Source organism: Nilaparvata lugens, chromosome 10 (assembly GCF_014356525.2).
Source record: "Nilaparvata lugens isolate BPH chromosome 10, ASM1435652v1, whole genome shotgun sequence".
Taxonomy (NCBI): Eukaryota; Metazoa; Arthropoda; class Insecta; order Hemiptera; family Delphacidae; genus Nilaparvata; species Nilaparvata lugens.
The window spans coordinates 28,794,967-28,815,085 of NC_052513.1; the positions used below are offsets into that span (position 1 = coordinate 28,794,967).

General features: G+C 31.9%; 2 protein-coding genes across 5 annotated transcripts; one reads left to right on the forward strand and one right to left on the reverse strand.

Annotated features, from left to right (window-relative positions):
* Nucleotides 1-1,021: 1,021 nt before the first annotated feature.
* LOC111064190 (probable cytochrome P450 6a13) lies at nucleotides 1,022-16,826 on the forward strand. Of its 3 annotated transcripts, none has more exons than XR_005572391.1 (9): nucleotides 1,022-1,495; nucleotides 3,533-3,857; nucleotides 5,217-5,390; nucleotides 7,365-7,620; nucleotides 8,670-8,891; nucleotides 9,621-9,869; nucleotides 13,202-13,342; nucleotides 15,287-15,371; nucleotides 16,691-16,826. XR_005572391.1 is itself a non-coding variant. In XM_022351882.2 (7 exons), the coding sequence occupies exons 1-7, from the start codon at nucleotides 1,356-1,358 to the stop codon at nucleotides 10,730-10,732; spliced, it is 1,530 nt and encodes a 509-aa protein (XP_022207574.2). In that variant the 5' UTR covers nucleotides 1,022-1,355; the 3' UTR covers nucleotides 10,733-11,870. The 3 variants fall into 3 exon arrangements, 1 of the variants encoding a protein (XP_022207574.2); XR_005572392.1 differs by having other exon boundaries at nucleotides 16,581-16,707; XM_022351882.2 differs by lacking the exons at nucleotides 13,202-13,342; nucleotides 15,287-15,371; nucleotides 16,691-16,826 and adding an exon at nucleotides 10,569-11,870.
* Nucleotides 13,325-19,234, reverse strand: LOC111064199 (odorant receptor 23a-like). Of its 2 annotated transcripts, XM_022351891.2 has the most exons (6): nucleotides 18,956-19,234; nucleotides 16,653-17,522; nucleotides 15,299-15,398; nucleotides 14,628-14,732; nucleotides 14,145-14,300; nucleotides 13,325-13,731 (listed from the first exon to the last, which is right to left on the reverse strand). In XM_022351891.2, coding segments are annotated over exons 1-6 (1,287 nt in total). In that variant the 5' UTR covers nucleotides 18,958-19,234; the 3' UTR covers nucleotides 13,325-13,677. The 2 variants fall into 2 exon arrangements, with proteins under 2 accessions (XP_022207583.2, XP_039293069.1); XM_039437135.1 differs by lacking the exon at nucleotides 18,956-19,234 and having other exon boundaries at nucleotides 16,653-17,831.
* Nucleotides 19,235-20,119: the final 885 nt, after the last annotated feature.

Sequence of the window (20,119 nt, forward strand, 5' to 3'; positions counted from 1 at the left end):
GTATTAACAGACTTTATTCAAGATGGTACGGATGATGGTACTCTATAAACAAATTTATATTTCTCCATCCAAATAAGTTAAAGGTACTCAAACAAAGCGTTTGTAGACGCCACAAAACGTAACATGGACGACTCTCATCTTCATATGAGATGATATGGAGGATAGTGTTATGACATGTGTGTATATTTTTGTACAAAAAGAGTTTGCTTAGAAGGTATAATACACTACATAATAAATGACTGGGGTGTCGTCATCATCGGAATAGACAGCAGTTCAACACGTGGTGGGCTTAGCTTGCTATGATCATAGTTTTTTTTTATATTTGTGCAATAATGCATTCTCTTATTAGGTATCCTTCATGGAAAAAATGCAAGGAAAGGAACGGTAGTCGAAAAATATACTTTACCGTTGTACTGTAGCCTTTGCATCCATGGGTACTCACTGTACCGTACTTCTTTCAAGATATAAAATGTGATTCTTTGGTAGCTAAACGGTAGGCCTATATAGGTACGGTAGATACCGTACGGTACTGTATTTTTATAGTTGGCTAATAGAAAACAAATGGAAAGATGATTATAAATATTTTATTGCTAGTGTCTTTATTCGATATCATTCTACCTAAATACTTTAGGTATTTAACATTTTAAATTTCTCAATCAATTTTATTTCAAGCAGTTCATTGTGACCTCAAAGATAGCCTACTTTCCATGCCCTATAGTTTTTTAATGACTTGACTTGATTATTTATTAGACTTGATAGACTTGAAAAATAGTAGTTTTGAAACAATGACTTCTTATCGCAAGCTCTAGAAAGCTTAAATTATTAAAATAATGAACTTCATTCATGCTGTAGTGTTATCCATTCTACTAAAGCTAGGTAGGTACTTTAGTAAACTACTACATTTCTTGAATAATACATCAGTCTTAAATGAAGAAACCGGTTTCTAAAAAAGCTATTTGTTATTCAATTTTCAAGCGGACTTGTTTTTAAGTTTTGTTCTTTTTTAACAATTCTTCGCATTTTTCGAATCCAGTATTGCAAAAGTTGCCATAGTTTTAAAATGACCGCTACTTTTATTATCTGCGCATGCGCACTCTGAATCTTCTTCATTCGTAAAATCAGTTGATTGTGAACTTGTGAAGTGGTGAAGTTGTCTGTCAAGTCGTCAATACAAGACTCGCTTGTGTTGACAAGAATTTTGCAAAAAGTAATAATATTATTGTTGTGCGGTAGTTGGCTTTATCTAAATAAATGCATTTTTTATTTTATTAAAACGTGATTTCTTCCTAGTGCTAACAGGCTTTTTGTCAATTTTAAGAAACTGAACTTGTCTTAACAAGAAAAATTAATTTGACATGTGCAAAGAACAGTGGCTGTTTGATTCAGTTTTGTGGTTATTACCAGTAATAACACTAATCACCGGTATCATAACACTATTTTACTTTTTGGGCACTAAAAATTACAATTACTGGACAAAACATGGCGTATTTAGCAAGTAAGTAGAATAAAAATTGATTGATTTATAGATAAGATACGATACAATGTAGACTACAGTGATAAATGATAACAATAACAGAACTTAGGTCCGCATGGTTCGTGAGACCCTTTAGTTAGATTTGTAATAGTTATTAAAACGGTAAAAAATGTTAACGTTAAAAAAGTTCTAATTGCTTCTTATTAATAATTTTGTTTGCTATAAAAGTTTTAAGTTTGCTAAAAACGGTTTTTACCGTTTAAAACGGAAAAAATGTCTAATTGCATACAATTTATCATTTTGTTTGCTAAAAGCAAACTAGATAGCTAGATATGCTGTGGAGTCATCAGTGATGCTTAGAACCACAATTCGTAGGTCTAACGTCGTAACTTATCATAAATATTATGTCAACTAAAAACAAAGCTTGTTCACTGTAGCACCAAAGAGGTACAACTCTGTTACTGCAGTGGGCCTACGAATTTAAACAGCACTGCAGTATATTACCGTACAGATTTATCTGACGAATTGAATGAATAAGCTTGTCAAATACTATCGTATGACAATAAGCACCTAAGACAAAAAGTACCTATCAAAGAAAACTTATAGTGTCACATAGCTGTCGATTTAAAAAAAATATATAAGCTATGAACTGGTTTCATTGGATACCTCGTCAAACTTTACATAAGATTGCATTATTTTAAAACCTGTTGTAGCGTTATAAAATTATAAAAAAAATGAAACTGAATTTTCTTTTCAACCTTCCGTTATGTTTGTTTCGCTAATCTTTCAAAATCGACAACAATTTGATACAAGGTCGAACTCGTCTTGACCTCCCCTATCGATCTAGGCATATGTAGATCTCAATGCTGGATTCCGCGATCTATATAGGCCTACTAAAGTGCAGCCGTTTTGTCATACGGTAATTTAGAGTCAATACAATAATAATGTATAAGTTCCATTCATAAATCTCAACACAGCTTATTTGTTCCACTGCTGGATCAGTCCAGATCATAATTAAATTTAATTATAACAGAAAAAACAACATATATATTCATGATCAAAACAATGCAAATGAAATTTATATCACAGTCAGGACAAACTGAAATCAAACAAGAATCAATTACAGACAGGTCAAATCACAGAAACATAAATAGTTTTTGTGGATATTCTTTGGAATTAAGTTCATCGAAGGAAACAGCATAACAGTAAGTTAGTCTACCTACCACTAACCTCTTATGAAGTCCATAAAACAACAATTTATCAATAAATTTACACTAAATAATAAAATAAAATATCATCTCCATGTTATCTTGCGATTGGAATTTAACAAATTATTACATGAAATGCAATCAAGTAAGTTCATATTGAAAAGTATTAGTTCAACAATCAGCTATCTATTCATAAAAATATGCATTCTAATCCAACAGGAAAACATTTTTCGGAGGATCAGGATGATGCTCTCTGCGGTTGAGGTGTGAGCACACAGAAAGAGCGGTCAGGCGTTCCATCGAGAATGGTTATTATGATCCTTTCTTCTCTGACCGCTGACCGCTCGATGTGTGGACACACCTTTTTTTGACTTGATCTCCGTAATAAGATGAAATGGCAGACAATTTATGTATCTGAAAAATGTATTGTTGCTATACAAGAAGACTAAGAAGCAAATGTTTACGATACCATTCCCAGTACCGGTACACAAATGACTAATAAGGCTTATACATACTCAAGCGCCACAAAAACGCGCATTTCACTCTTCATCAGCTGATGCTGTTCTTAGTATATCTTACTGTTTCTGTACAAATAGAGATATACAGTAATACGCATGTCACCAGCGCGATAAAAAGTGAAATAAAGTAATAAATAATTTTGTTCGAGGCGCAGAATTTTTTTGTGAATTTAATTTTGTAAGTACGCACCTATTATATAATTTCAAAAGAAATCTAGCCAACAAATCATCCTCCATTACCATTCCCAGAACTGAATCGACAGATTCTATCATCAGTTTTAAATGTTACCTCTACAAACGAATTATCCTCTATCCATTTTTAATGTGAACAGTACTCCCCGTTGGCCATTCCTGGGTAACCTGAGAATCTCCGATCTGCCGAAATCCAACCGGGACCTGATCAAAGGCATCTACGACAGTTTCGAAGGCCGTGGTTGCGGTGGATTCTATTTTCTGACAAAACCAGTGCTGGTCGTGCGAGATCCCGATCTGATTGTCAGTATTCTGGTGAGCGATTTTGCGCATTTCTCGAGTCGTGGCTTCCATTCAAACGAGCAGCATGATCCACTCTCCAAAAATCTCATCCATTTGGATGGTCCGCCTTGGAAACAGGTCAGGCCTAAGATGACCGCTGCGTTTGGCATCAATAAGTTGAGGGTGAGTTTCCCATCCCCTGGTATATTGGTAAAATAGATAAAATTAATATTAGCGTGCGCTCGCATACTGGATGTAATTAATGATATGTCATTAATTTACTAGTTAGAAAAGGAACCATTTGAAACCATAAATTGTGGTTGTACTCGTATTGTAGAAACAATTTGTATTGTACTCACTTATTGAATATCTTACGTCACTCAATCTGATACTATATTAATATTGAATATCGGGGCACCGAGCTTCACTCTGGAGTACAAAAGCATAGAAGCATAAAAGCATAGTTTATTTTTATTTATTGATAAACAGAACACAATTCTTTAAAATGATTGGGGAAGGAATAATATGCACAGCCCAAAACTGTTTCTTTCCTGAATATACACTATAAATAGTCCAAGAAGTAGGTTATGTTCCATAGACTTGACTTCAGGTCCAATTTCCAGTTCAAACATTTGAAAACAGAAAATTTCTAATTCAGATTGTTCACAAACCAAATTGAATAACAAAATAACACTCACTAATCACTTGAAACTGTAAAATAATGATTAACTTTGAAAATGATGATATACTTTCTAGAATGATATACCATGTCATGTCAACAAAATAATCAGATATTTTGATCAAGTCGATTAAAATTTCTTGATTATATTTCTCGTGAGATAAGCTGATTGATTGCAAATTGTTCAACAGCTGAACATAATTCTGTCTCACTCCCACACACGCCCTCGCATCTTCCGTTATCGACAGACGACGAAATTATCATGTGTTTTTCCAAGGATGAATAATTATTATCCTTTTCATATCCTTCAGCGAGTTTTTCCAGGAATGAGAGCATGTGCAATCGAATTTTTATATCAAGAACCTCCTATATTGCAAACTTAATAAAAATCGTTAGAACCGTTTTCGAGATCCGTTGGACATAAATACATAGGTACCCATGTATCCATACAACCATATACCCATGTATCCAAATATATAAATATATACAGAAATTGTTCGCTTAATATAACCAATAGGATGCTATTAAATTGTGTCTTCTTATACCGTATAATTGTTCTAGTTTTGTATTTTGACTAGTAAATTATTGACGTTCAACAATACATCTAATATGCACCCGCCTTAGGGTCAAAACATATTAGTGTTCAACGGTGAACACTTTCAAACTCCAATCTGCCTTCGCCGCTCCACCATGTGGTCTATACGGAGCTAGTGCTATTATCATAAGAAATTAATATCCACCTCAATTTATTTCATATTGATAATTTACATATTAATCATAAGTTATGGCTGTCATCTGAGAATTACCTCAAACACTATTAAACTTTCTCGTGAAAATTATATTTGTTGATGTATTTTTTGCAGACTATGATATCTGACATGGATAATTTCGCAGTTAAAACTCTGGAACAGATGTCAAAACATAGTAACATAAATGCTGAAGATTTATCTGATAAATTCATGATTGATGTAGTATCTTCGTGTCTGTTCGGTATCAATTCGGAAGCAATTGAAAATCCTGAGTCAGCTTTCTATGAGGTAAGAGAATACTATTAGTATCTATTAAAAACAATGATGGAAAAGTTTCGCAATTCAAGCCTCAGAAGTATGGAGTAACCAGCGTAGGAATTCATCTATTCAATGCATTGCCAACACATTTAACCTGTCACGCTTGAAAAACTGAGAGCTCAGTTGAAGACAGAACTGGAAGGATAGTGATTTTATTCGATTCAGGAGTTTTTCAGTTGCTTTAGTTCAGGGTGATTTTTCGTAGACCTTTGAGAGTATAAATGTAACAATCTGTTTTATAAATGCACAATTAAGTTAGATAATTTAAATGATTGAGTCCATATACCCCTTTGAGAGGAGGTCAGTGGCTGCTAAATTATCTATCTATCAGGCTATCTATCTATCTATCTATCTATCTATCTATCTGTATCCTATATGGGATTTGGAATCGTACTTTCCGATCTGTCATCTCTATAGACTCTGAATCATTGGAGGCATAGTTCACTCTGGCAAGTTCAAGCCAAAAAACAAATTTTAATTAGCGCATTCAATGATCAGCAATGTGATGCCATTGAATAGAAGTTGATTTTATTTGAAAACTGAGGCTTTATGAATCCAACTATGATGTTATTGGTATAAATAGTTTTAATAAAAACAATCTTGTGAATTATGAATTGTTGAATTCATCATACGGTACCTTAAAATAGAATATTGTAGAATAAAACATAATTAACCAACAACAATAATGAATCATTTATCATAATCATCATCATCATCATCATAATCATTCAGAGGAGACCATTGAACTCGGTAGAGGAGACAAAAAGAGGATGAGTTATAAAATTTACTGAGCTATTGGGAAGTACGGTGCAAATGATATTCCGAGCATTTAAATAGATGGAAAATATGCATTGTATATCTACGTTGTACTATATAATAGGCCTCATCCTTCACTATTTGGGTTAGATATGAAGTCTAGTATTGTTAGATACGGTCACTCGGTATTTCAGAGGAGACGATAAGCCGTCGGTCCCGACTACCTAAAAAATAGTCGTCATCTCTCATCATCATCCCTCGCACTCATTACCCACGCACAAGCCTGTCAATAGAACTATTCAAGTAAGTAGTGAGAAAGAAAACATATTTTTGAGATTCTACGATACTTCATTATGAAACAAATCTTCAACATCTCTAACAGTGTTAAATTTATTGATTCTTAGTAGTTTATATTTATTAATGGAAGGAAGATATACGGACTTTGAAAATGCAAACTGACAAACTCTCAAAAAACTAATTTGCAAGACTCTGCAGTATTCATAGAAAATAATTTATTATTATTTATTGATTCACAAATTATTACAATAGATGGCAAGGAACGCAACCCATTGTCAAAGTTGATGCAGTTATTCCGATTTTATTACATTCACATAATCTTAGAGTAAGAATAGTTTTTATTGCTGCAAACACAAATACAATTTTTCTATTCCGATTCTACAAACTACAAAATTATAAACCAATAATAATAATAATAATAATTCCTTCTCCTTTTTCCTTCGTCCTGGTACCCCCAGAAGAAGGGAGTTTATTATAGAAAATATAACAAACAAAAATGAAAAATACACTTATAAAAAGAAAACTTACAAACAAAAAATGAAGAATAATAAAGCAAGAATGACAAATGATAATAAAATTCCTTTTCAGTGTAATAATATTTTTTTTCCTTTTTCCTTCGTCCTGGTACCCCCAGAAGAAGGGAGTTTATTATAGAAAATATAACAAACAAAAATGAAAAATACACTTATAGAAAGAAATCTTACAAACAAAACAAATGAAGAATAATAAAAAAAGCAAGAATGACAAAATAATAATAATAATAATAATAATCATAAAAATCAAACTAATAAGTGAATAGAAAATAAAGACTGGTTCTATAGTGTGTAAGTTTACTAATAACTCAATAATTACCAGAACCACGCATTTTTATTGAACTGTTGTTCATGCTAGGTAGCTAAGCAGATATTTGATGGCTATCACTTCCTGGTACATGTATTTGTGGGCTACATGTTTCCTGCTGTGCACACTCTTGCCAGGATGACAGTGGCTCGGTCGCAAGTCACCCACTTCTTCAAGAAAGTCACCAACGAAAACCTGCACTTGAGAAAGTCTGAAGGATTTTCACAGAGAAAAGACTTCTTTCAGACTCTTGTGAGCATGAAGGAGACGCAGGAAATTTGTAAAGAAGACAATGGGGGAAGTAAAGGTCAGTGGAAATATTTATCTTATCAAGAATAATCATCTATCAAAGAAAATTTCCTGTATAAAGAAAATTGATTTCCTAATCATGTACCAAGAATGATAATACTGTATCAAAGAACAATTCATGTATCAAGAAAACTGATTTGTTAATCCTGTATCAATGATTGGGAACTATTCCTCTATATTAATATATTCAAAAATAGAATTTGCTCAATATTTTAATATTATTGTTTCATAGCTTTTTTCTCTTTTTTATTTTTTTGACGTGCTTTTGTGGTTTTTGTGATCACATTATGAACCAAAATTACTAAATACTTACTAAGTATTATGGAACTTTTCCATTATTGAGAACACTTTTAGCAATTCCACTTTATTTAGTTTTCTTGCATCTGGGAATATCTCACATTAAAAATTTTCAATATCATACATAAACCTCAGGCATAATCATAATATTATTTTATTCTAAAAACGATGTGGATTTCTATAGTATATTTTATAATTGTATGGCTGACTCATGAAGCTAATTTCAACTTGTATTTGGATACAAAAAGAGTTTAGCTTCTTTGATCGCAATAGATTACTGATGAAAAGTAATTTTATACCAATTGTACAATATTTGCATATGAAACATCATTACCGTATTGATTACTTGTTGCAGTAACCTGATTTTTATCGTAGGTTGGACTCACTAATTTGTGCTTACTAACTTCTCTAACAAAAATGTTGCATTGATTTACTTTGTAAAATCTTTCTTTCACTCAAGTATCTTTCTTGTCTCTCAGAATAGAATGTGGGCGTTGTTAATGTAGATTAATTTCATATTTATAAATTGGAACTTTTTAATTCTCCCATAACCATCTTCAAAACTTTTTTGTTAATATTTCAATTTTGAATGTACAATACTTGAATGAGGAAAAGTATGGTGCTTCCGTATGATGAAATGTTTCTGTTTCCCCAGAAAGTACTTGGGAACATGTTCCAAACAATTCTGTATTTATTTCTGAGGAAAAATCAGCAGTAATATTTAATATCAGGTTTTTATTTTGTTTTCAGTTTGCGATGAAGACTTTATCGCAGCAAATCTGTTCATGTTCTTCAGTGCTGGCTTTGATTCTTCGGGAAAGATTGGAGCTTTCATTATCTATGAGCTGGCTGCTAACAAAGAGATGCAAACAACTTTGAGAGACGAAGTACTAAGAGTACTTGAAAAGTACGACGATAAAATGAGCTTTGAGGCTCTTCAAGAAATGACCTATTTAGAAAAGATAGTTGCCGGTAAGTTTGAAACTGAAATATTTCTCAGAATATTTGTTTAATTCCGATATTAATTTCTCATTAATTATCAATTGATTGAACTTTACTATCATGGAAAAGATTAAAAACCGACTTTAGACCAAAACATCTTCATTTCCGAAGTTAGTCCATTAAATTTCCCAGTATAAGTTAATTCATGGGATATTGCATATTTTATTCAAATGCTAATGAATATAAATTATCTCATGCAAAAGCAGAAGCCTTAACGGTTGTTGATAGCAAGATTTTTTTATGTTTATGAAATTGATTGAAGTTTTGCAATTCTAAAATGCGACAATGTCTACAAATACTATTAACAGAATTGTTATTTAATTTCTATATCAACACAAAACGAATGTTTTTGAAACGAATCAAGGTTGTCAATTATACCACTATACCTGAAAATTTATTTCTACTATTTATTTATTTCTACTTATAATTGAATTAATTACTCGTTCGTTAAGTCTTCGGATCAAACTAATTACCGGTATTATCTTTGTAACTTCAAGTATATTTTTCCATTTTTTTTTAATTAAGGAAGAAATTGAATTAGAACATTGATGACTGTGGAAGTGCTGACTCATTCTTATTTTTCATTTATAAATTATTGTAAGTGCCCTTATTAGAATCCGAAACTGATCATGCAATTTTTTTACAACTTAAAATTCAAGTTTTTATTGTCTTTTGGATTAACAACTCGTTCATTTCCAGAAGCGAATCGGAAATATCCAATTCTGATGGTGATCTTTAGAAAATGCGAAAAAGCCTATCGCCTGCCTGACGGGGGTCTCATTGAACCAGGAATTAACGTGATGATACCATCTTCAGCCATCCACTATGACCCTAAATTCTACCCAGACCCTGAGAAATTTGACCCGGAACGTTTCAGTGAGGAAAATAAGAGTCAAAGACATCAGGGCTCTTATCTGCCGTTTGGGATTGGACCCAGGATTTGTCCAGGTTTGCACAACAATTATTTCAATTTCTAGCATCGAAGAGATTTATTTGCTCAAATTGAATTACGAAATGACGTACAACGTATTGTAGATTTGTGTGTTGAATGGACTAGTTAGTATTACATGTATGTTATACATTTTTGTAGATTTTACTTGCCTTCTTAGAAGTATTGATGTATTGTCTCACCTTTTAGTATGTTTTTCATGTAATTTGTTGAAAGGTGGACTATTTCCAGCACTCTATGGCCACTTTATACTTAAAACTTTGATTTTAAATTTTCATATAACTTTCTTTAATATACTGTATAATTGATCGAATTCATGGAGAATGATCAATTAAATATCGATAAATAATAATGGGTACTTGTGATTTGTGACCCTTTTGAATTAAAATTATAAATTAATTATTAACTCCACCTTCATTAAATAAGTGAGGTGTAGATACTATAAAGACGAAACCCTCGAGGACTCTCAATATAATTATATCAAATAATTAATAATGAACCAGTTGAAATGTTGTATATTTGATTGATATAATTATATGGTAATGTACTAATAGAGTCTATACCCATCTTATTATCCAAACGATTTTTCATTAGTTTCAAATATTTCAATATTTGTTTCGATTTACTAATATGGTGTAGGCTTATAAAATATGTATTTTAAATTCAGGGTTAGTTGGATTTCTGTGATTTTATTGCAGCATGGCAGTTTGCAATACTGGAGCTGAAAGTGTTTGTGGCAAGAATTGTCTCCAAATACGAATTGGACTTGCATCCGTCGACAGCGACCCCAATGCGGCTGCATCCTCGTAATTTCCTCCTCAGTCCAGAAAGTGATATTATAGTCAACCTGACTAAAGTTTAAAAAACATTCAAATTTACTCTGTACTTTAATTCACAACAAATAAGAAAATAACTTGAGTTAGATGTCACTTTGAATTTCATCAACCATGAGTAGCCAACCTTATTCCTTTGTTGACCTTGAGTAACACCCCCCCCCCTCTCTCACAACTTGGAAAGGATATGTCTTATTTTTCAATACAGCATTGACATTCTACAAATCGAACCAGTAATAATCAAATTTGATAACAATAAGCTCGTCAGTAAGTCAGTATACCTACCTTTCCTATTCAAGTTCAAAGTGAAACAAAAATATTCAAAAAAGAGTAAAATTAATTTAGTCATCAATTATAATTTTGAATTGTATTCAAATCCTTTTTCTCCATAGGATTTAGTAGTGTAATCCACACATCTGAAACGATGTAGGATAACTTATAGGTTTCATAGTTTACTGTTGTAATTGCTTGCTCAGTGCCTGCTTGTTGAAGCAGTTTTAATAGATTTGATAATTAATTATTGGAATTTCATCCTTCTTCTTCTTGAAAAGGCCTCTTTGTAGTTTTTCCTATCTTTTCACTGTTAGGGCCGTTTGTATAGTCAAAGCTTAAACTAAATTTAATCAGCTGGTGGCTTGAACTCAAAATGAAACACACTATAACAAACTAGACTTGATACGGATTTAATCCAGTTTAAAATGAAATTTAGTTTAAACTATCACTGTGCAAACGGCCCTTGATGTTTGGAAATAGCATTCTTCAACCATTCATTGGATTCAAGTAGATTCAAAACGCTTAGAACCCATGCAAATCAATATAATGAGGAACACATTTCAGATAGTAATATAGTGAATAGTGAAGGTATAAGTTCAAATACTGGATAGTAATCAATCAAGATATAATTGTTATAACTAACTGAATAACTGAATTATAGAACTCTTTTGAATGAATTACAATTATTTAATAATTTCCAAAATATTAATTTATCCTATTCATCAATCTATCTCTGGCATTTGAATCATTTCAAAAATATATTCTATCAAATCGGTCCCATTCATTCTTTTACTGATTAGGTAAGTTCTATTGTCTTCTGAATTTACAAAATCAACTTTTTATAATGCACTGGTACTGGACTGGGATAGTAGAATAGCTTCTACAACTAACCAAGCATAAAACTAATGCAAAACATCATAATCTACAGTACATAGTTTTAATAAGCTCATTTATTATTACTAAATCCATATTATTGCATAGACTCATGCTAGGCTTATCGAAATAGACAATATTCAGAGGCGTAGTCAGTTTGAAACCAGGTGCTAATCATTTTTAATTCGTCGTGAACCTGTGAAATTAGTTGGCTATCTCCAACAAAAAATGAAACAAGATAATTTGGAGTGGGGTAAGGTATCAGCCTGGGGGGCGCGACAGTTGAGACCGACGACATTCGAGGCCTACGACCGTAGAGGACAGTTTTACAGTCCTCTACGGTCGTAGGCCTCGACTGTCGGGAGTGTACAAAAATTAGAGTGGCCTCAACTGTCGCCTAACGCAGGCGACATTTGAGGCCACTTTTTCAGGAGTCCTCTACCGTCGCTGGCCTCGAATGTCGCCGGTGTCTACCGTCGCTGGTCTCGACTGTCGCTGGTCTCTTCTGTCGTTTGCCTCGTTTGACATCGACCCATCAGCCTGTATGAGGTTTTATCCACACGTGCTCTCTGGTTATAAATACAAACAATGGACTTCTCAATAATTCATATTTGCCTGAGTATTTTTACTGCCGATTCTATGCTCAGCATGATTCACTAACTCTGGTTGATATAACTCTGCACATGCTTGCTTTTTGTCATTTTCTCAATATTTCCCTTCAAAGGGATACTGTGCATAATCAAATTCACTGTGGAAATTCATGATTGGTGTCATTTTTGTAAAGGTGAACAGTAACCATAGAAACCATGCTACTAGTCATCAGTATTGTTAATTTAGCATCTTTATTCACTCAATTCACTGGTCCTAATATTAGATTGAGATCCAAATGAATTTTTCCTATTTCTCTTTCGATTTGCTCGGTGTGTGAGGTGCCAGTTCATATTCTTAAGAATTATTTTATCGATTAGCTTATACATAATGTAGGTACTCCAATTAAAATAGAGTGTTTTTATTCTGTTCGCAATCAAATAATACCTATTAACATTTTCTCCAACATGACTTGATACTGTATCATTCTTTCATCATTTGTATGCCCAGTTTCACCAAACCCGGTCAAACATTTGAATATGGTGAAGCCGGGTACGATTTACAAGTGTGCATTGGAACTATCTATAGTAACTATATCGTCATAGAAATCATATATGTTTCAGTGCACTCGTTATAAAGCATACCTGATTTGATCATGTTCAAATGTCTTGACAGAGCTTGGTGATGAGACTTGCTTTTCATTCAAGCTTTAGTAGTTTTGTCTCTAGGCTTTCACTAAATCATGTATTCATTTATTTTTTCAGGATTCCTAGGATCCTTGTAAGAAAGTCAAAAGTGGCACAAATCTTCATCTGCAGTACTACTGATCCAAATAGAAAATCAGCATAGCAAATATTGCGAATGAAGATCACCAATGAAAAAATGTATTTCAGATAGAAATTTTGGTAAGTTTACTTCTGAATTCTAAAGTGTATTATAAATAGTTTACAGAATTTTTCTTCACAACATGATTTATTTGCTATAGCCCATTTCAACATATTCGTTTTGGTTAATAATGCTCAATCAGTGAATTCATTCAGTTATACAATCGTCCTTATAGTTCGTTACAAAAAATTTGAATTGAGTTACGTTAATATTGTTCCACATTTTTCTTCTCTCTTTCCTTAAAATCTGTTATTTAGCAATGTTCAATGAATAATTCGTTAATTATTAATGAGAGCTATGAATTTTTTGCATAATCCCATCCAGATTTGTAAAGTTGTTCACATGTTTCTCAAGTTTAGCTTTCCATTGACGAAAAAATATTGAAAATCGAATATGTCGTCTGTACTATCTGAAAATAATAATAATAATAATATTGATTAGAATAAACTACATACTTGCTACATATAATTTTGATACCTAATTTATTATAGTTTTAATGTCTATATATCATGAGCCAAGTATATATGAATAAAAATAGTTGAATGAGTAAGTGAAAATAGCTTCCAGGTGAAAGGATGTCTTCAATATTTTCATATCTTCCAATGAAAACTCTCATAATTTGTCGAATTTTTAGGGGAGTAAAATATCATGTTTGTATCCAGCAATAGAGGATAGACGGATGTGATAACAATAAAACTGTGTTTTTCAATTATAGAGAAATTCCACAAACAATTCCTATTCAACAAATGTAATCCCTATGGTCTCTTGATTTGTATGCTTGATGCATTGCTAGTGTTGAACCCATACCAATTAACTACTTACCTGTACAAACAACTGAAGATCTATCAAAAACAGTCCACTTCCTCTCAGCTCAATACTTATTGATGAATTGAATTGGAATATTTTCATAGTTCTCCTCTGACCTTCATTAAAATTCACCCAAGGACAGTTATATAATGCACTTGGAATCTCTTGACTCTGCAAACAAATTCTTCTCATTAGTTGAAAATGAAGGGAATCGATTACATGCTTCACACATAGAGTATCTATGATTATTTTACAATTTACAATTCAGTACTCTTGAAAACTAATATATTGAAAACATTTACAAATGGCTCTATTCTAACTATTTTCAATAATAATTTTAATAGCTTTTTAGATTATCTTTTTAGTTCAATTGTTTCATTTTTATATTTAATTGAAAGAAAATATTATTATTATCTTGAAGAATGTTTTTTTTAGAATTAAGTCTTCGTCTATCATTTTTATGTTCAATCTAAGAATAGTATTGATTTATGCACTCACTCCATTTGTCAGAAATGTTCCCATCAGACAATAACCAAATACAATTATAAGCTCCACGATAAAGATGAACGCGAATTTGAAGGTTTCAAATGAAAATAAGTCTGTCTGGAATAAAAACAAGTTTTATTTATAAATCAATATATATTTACTTATCACAATATTAATATTCTCATTCATCTGCAACGTTTTGGGGGTAAATTAACAGCTATAGAAACATTGTAAAGTTAATAATTCTCTTTTGTTATTGCATTAGATAATGTTCATTGAGAAAATTAATGAAAATAAAAACAAGATATCCAATTATCTTCTGTTTTGTAATTTACTCATCTTCAATTGTAACAGAGTTGATTATTTAAGTCCAATTTTGGAAATAAATGTTATTATCTGAAGAATAATTCATAAGAATGAAAGAAAATAGTTGAGAATCAAACTAGCTTAGAGCTGTATTATTCTGTTCTTCCAATTTAGTATAATAATCATTGAAGTTTAACCTAGATAATACTATAAAGTAAATAACGTAAAAAATACGTTTAACGTAAATATTGGACTATTCTTCTTACTATAGAAATTTCATGTTGAGCATTGAATTTTCTCGAATTTGAATTACCAAATTGAAAAATTTAAAGCTTATGATTTAATATATAATCAATTATTTACAGAAAATCACCAACCTTTGTAAGCACAATGGACAAAGACGCAAGGATTATCATGCTGACTCCAATGATAACTCCAAAAAGCGTGGAAGTGAGTTCTTGATAGAGATTGAAAAGCCTGTCAATACAATATAAAATATTCATTCAGAATAAATACTAGATTGATGACTTTATGAGCATTTAAAAAAAAACAATTTTCACACAAATATAATCAACTTTACAAAGGCAAACATAAATTACAAAGGTTAATAATAATAATTAACTTCTGTTCTTATGGAAAAGGCTTTTTTCAGTCTTTCATACATGGGTCCAAAATGTCCAATATTGTCAACATAGGTCTCTAGACTGCAAAATTTTACCTAATATTGGACTCACCTCAATAGTTTGTAATACAGTAGCAATTTAAGGCTCTCTAGTTCAAGCATAAATTTCGAAATACTAATGAAGTGAAAAATGAACTTACTATTAATTAGAGTGATGATCATTGGACCTGGCGTAGGTTTCATCAGACTCCTCATCCGGAGTCATAAACAGAATTTGATGATGACCTACCACAGGTCGAAACGATCGTTACTGCTAATAGTAAGTGCATTTTTCACTTAATAAGTATTTAAAAATTTAAGTTAGAAAATTATAATGTAAAATTATTGTGCAACACATTGTGCAGCTCTCTTGTTCGAAAAGGAATCTTAAAGTACATGTTTAACATTTAAAAAGAGATTTATGAAAGAAACGCCTTGTGCACACCACTGCGATGGCGATAATTCCAACCATTTAAACACGGCTTGAAAATTGTCTCGCTCCCTTCATCTGAATAGCAGTGGTGTGCACAAGACTTAATGCTCAATAAATAATAAGTCCACTATATCTAAATAATAAAAACCTGGTCATCATTATCAGTATGAAAGAATAGAATACTTGAAGTACTGTAATTGAAAAATTTCAGACATATATAAGGATAACAAAAATGTTTCAATCATAGAAGAATCATAAAATAATCAAGCAATTACAGTTGGATATTTGATTGATTTGAAATAACCATATTCAACTTTGAAAATGTTTTTCTTATATTGAATTGCTTCTAGTTAAATTACTCTTGTTTTTATTATGATTCTTATTTTTTTATCTGTTTTATTTGCAGATGTTGCCCACATGCGCTTTTTGCTATTATTCAGAACTCTTCCCTACTTACAGATTCGTCTATGTGGGGGAAAATTAATTTTTTTTGTTTCTTATTTGTATATATTTCTCTTTGTAATTTTGCTGATATGTAAATAAATTTGATTCATTTTTTGTACAGGTAAAATGAAACAATCTTTAACAATGGAAAGTAACCATGCCCTCTGAATAAAATTGAATGAGTTTACAGTACCTTAAAATTTCAAGATGATGAAGTATATTTTCTTTGAGGCTATCGTGAAGACATCTCACATAAATCGGATCATCTCTCAGCAGATCGATTTGAGGATTTTTCATCTGGCTGTATCCAGTGTACTTCTCCAGGGCACGGTGTTCCAAGCTCAAAATGGATCTCATAAGTATCAGGTACTGAGTGTTCACCTCGAAAGCCACAAAAACTATGAACGGAATAGCTGCCGCCAAATAAAGACCTACTAGAGCCACCTCAGCCATTACTAGAAAGTAGCCACAAAAAAAGCCCAAGTTTGTGTCCATATCGAAAGGCATCCAAAGCGGCACCGGTAAGTTGTAATTGATTTCTTTTATCCTTTGTCTGTCTGCTCCGCCAAAGTATATTATCAAGAACGGCGCTAGAATAGCCAGAAGAATAAAAGCTAACAAAATGATTACTCTGAAACCATTCTGAAAAATAGTATGGTAGAATTTCATAGTTCCCCTCAATTTTTCATCCTCTTCTTCGCAGTATTTAGTTTTGTATTCAAATGTCCCAGTACCGATTGCTTTGAAAATGTCCTGGGTTGCTCTTAAATTAAATGCATAATGGTTGAAAAGTAGTATCAAAAATGCTAATATAAATGAATACGCATGCGCAATTTCGACAAATGTAATCAGATCGTCTTTTGCGTAATACATGCTGACTGCACCCACGTACAGAAAGAATAGCATTGATGTGAATAGTGAGAATATCAAAAGCACATTCAATGTTAGCCATGGCTGGTAAGGACACACTACCAGAGCAGCTGCTAGGATGAATCTCCCTCCTGACTTATCGATTGCTCTAAAAATTATTTCCCAACTTTTGGCTGTGGTCTCTGACAATACCCTGCAAACAGAAGAAAGCATGTTTATTACCCTAGAAACTTTATTCTTCTTTGTCAAAACCTTTCCAATTGAGATGGGGACGTCAAAATAATTTTTTAAAATTAAAATAAATTTTTCTCTTGTAGAGGATAGTTCTCTGGGCTGTTATGCTTCTAGTATAGAATCAAATATAATAGAGAATGGTCTCACTCAATCGACTGACTTTTACTTTACTCATTGCTCATTGCAAAGCATGAAAAACGCTTATAGCTGTAAGGGTGTTCTTTTTATCTCCTAGCTCCAGGTAAGGTGATTCAAATCTCTTATCACCTGAGTAAAACATTAAATATCAAGAGATCTGTGAGACTTGTGGGATTCAAATAATACCAATTAAGTTTAATCACAGAGGAAAGAAACACTATGCTTATTCCGTGGTTTAATCGTTCAGAGAGGAGAGTCAAATTACTTTGTTATGGCGGCGGAAATGATTAATCCTTTTACGTCATGGAGAATATGTTATAAAGGAAGAAAACTTACATTATTTATGTATAGGATTATCCAGCAAATAAACAAACACATTGAAAATAAATTAAATTTATGAAAATTGTTTTATTCCATTGAATTCAGAAAGTTCATTTTTGAATTATTTAAATTCCTTTTTTTCCTAATTAAAAACGAACATAGTTGGTTATTTTATTAGAATTCTGTTATTGGATGCAATTAGAATTTTGGAATTGATGTACAGTAAGTTGAAACTCACATGAGTCTCTCGAAATATCAAGAATTATGGATTATGGTACATTCATTGACTTTTTCAGGAGGAAGACTCAACTGAATTTATTCATGATAATAATTGTGATCCCATGAAATTCAACAAATTAACGCAATTCTTTAAAAGAATTCAATGCATCTTTTTCATGTAGAGCTAAAAATATTTCTTTAATAATTTGTGTTATTCATTCATCGTTTTATTAAGTATAGAAGCTTCAATTCAAAAATACATGTTTGAAAACTCACATGATTCACTCAGTGGTTTGAATCCGCTCCTGCTTAGAAAGAGATTACCTGAAAGACTCGAATGCCTCTTTTTCATGCAGAGCTAAAACGATTTTGACAGCGTCACCGAGTTCTTACTTTTGATTCGAGGTTAAAGTCGTTGTCTGTGGGTTAGTATGTTCTACAATAACTTTAGCACAATTTGATCAATAAGCTTTTTGATTCTGAATCATTTACCAAAACAGAGTAAATTATGGAGTTCTATGAATTAGGAATATTAAGCTGTTTCCATAATTTTTACCGACTCTGTATAATTACAGGTAGCGGATTTCATAGATCAATACAACAGTTCATGAGCGAGTTCTCCAACCCAGGGGGTTACTAGTTAGTAGTGTTATTGATTCATCGTTTTATTGAGTAAGGAATTTGCAATTTAAAAATACATGTTTGAAAACTTACATGATTCACTCAATGGGTTAAATCTGCTCCTTTTAAGAAAGTTTGATTATAATTCAAAATATCTATATGGATTCATGAACATAATATAAAATAGAACTATGATTCTCCTTCTCTCGAATTCTGAAATATATTTCAAAGTGAAGTTAACCAAGCAAAGTGCAATTTTTCAGACTATTCCGTGCAATCGATTGGTATTTTACAAGGTCACTCAAGGTATTAATTTTTCTCTAATTCCCACATCTTCAGCAATCTTCATAGTGGTTTTGTTTCAATATTCAATTCCAGAACTACTAAAAACCTTCAGCTTTTGGCATTTATGCATAATAAATCGGTTGTGTCTGAAAAGGTGCAGTTTATCTATCATTCACCGGGAATCAAATTGAAATTTTTTGCATGAAGAAAGAAATATTAATGCATGATTGTTTATTATGATAGAATGTTATTATATGACTCCTACGTTTGTTCGTGTATAATAATTACACGATTATTATAATAATTATAATTATGAATAATTATTAATAATATGCAAATTAATTACATATAAAATTATACTAGGTATTTATACTCTCCGATGTTTCTTTCCATTACGAACATATTTCTATTAAAACCTTTTTTATGGCTCTCTTAAAATTACACACTTCTAGCTCCTTGAAATGTGCAGAAAGCTTATTATAAGCTCTTATACCAAACTCCTTAAAACAGTTCAATGTATTTGCATAATTGCACTGGTTCACTCTAAGAGATTTAGAATTTATAGTGTAATGGTTTTGAACGTTGCTATAAACAGAAATTAATTGTCACATACATAAGACACTCAAGAATGTTAATAGCTGGTACAGTCAGAACTATGATTTTTTAAAATAAATCTACACAATTAAATCGACTATGCACATTAGCAATGACCCTTACAGCTCGTTTCTGTAACACAAATATTTTTTACATTCGTATCATTACCCCAGGCAACAACACAATAATACAAATGAGAATAAAGATAAGCAAAATACACTAAAATTAAAACACTCTTATCAACAATGAACTTTAATCTATTTAACATAAAAATTCCCTTCGACAGTTTGCCACATAATATTTTGATGTGTAAGTCCCATTTTTAATTGCTTTGAACTGTTATACCAAGAAAATTTGCATTGTCAGGCTGTAATCTAA

What these genes read in the sequence shown, in the direction of transcription:
- LOC111064190 (XM_022351882.2), top strand. Translation starts at nt 1,356, where the DNA reads ATGTGCAAAGAACAGTGGCTGTTTGATTCAGTTTTGTGGTTATTACCA. An exon ending in AAACATGGCGTATTTAGCAA is followed by an intron (nt 1,496 to 3,532) that starts GTAAGTAGAATA and finishes TAATGTGAACAG; the next exon opens with TACTCCCCGTTGGCCATTCC. An exon ending in CTGAGTCAGCTTTCTATGAG is followed by an intron (nt 5,391 to 7,364) that starts GTAAGAGAATAC and finishes TGTTCATGCTAG; the next exon opens with GTAGCTAAGCAGATATTTGA.
- LOC111064199 (XM_039437135.1), bottom strand. Translation starts at nt 17,542, where the DNA reads ATGCTTTCTTCTGTTTGCAGGGTATTGTCAGAGACCACAGCCAAAAGT. An exon ending in CATCATCTTGAAATTTTAAG is followed by an intron (nt 15,399 to 16,652) that starts GTACTGTAAACT and finishes TTGTATTGACAG; the next exon opens with GCTTTTCAATCTCTATCAAG. An exon ending in TGTCCATTGTGCTTACAAAG is followed by an intron (nt 14,733 to 15,298) that starts GTTGGTGATTTT and finishes TTTTTATTCCAG; the next exon opens with ACAGACTTATTTTCATTTGA.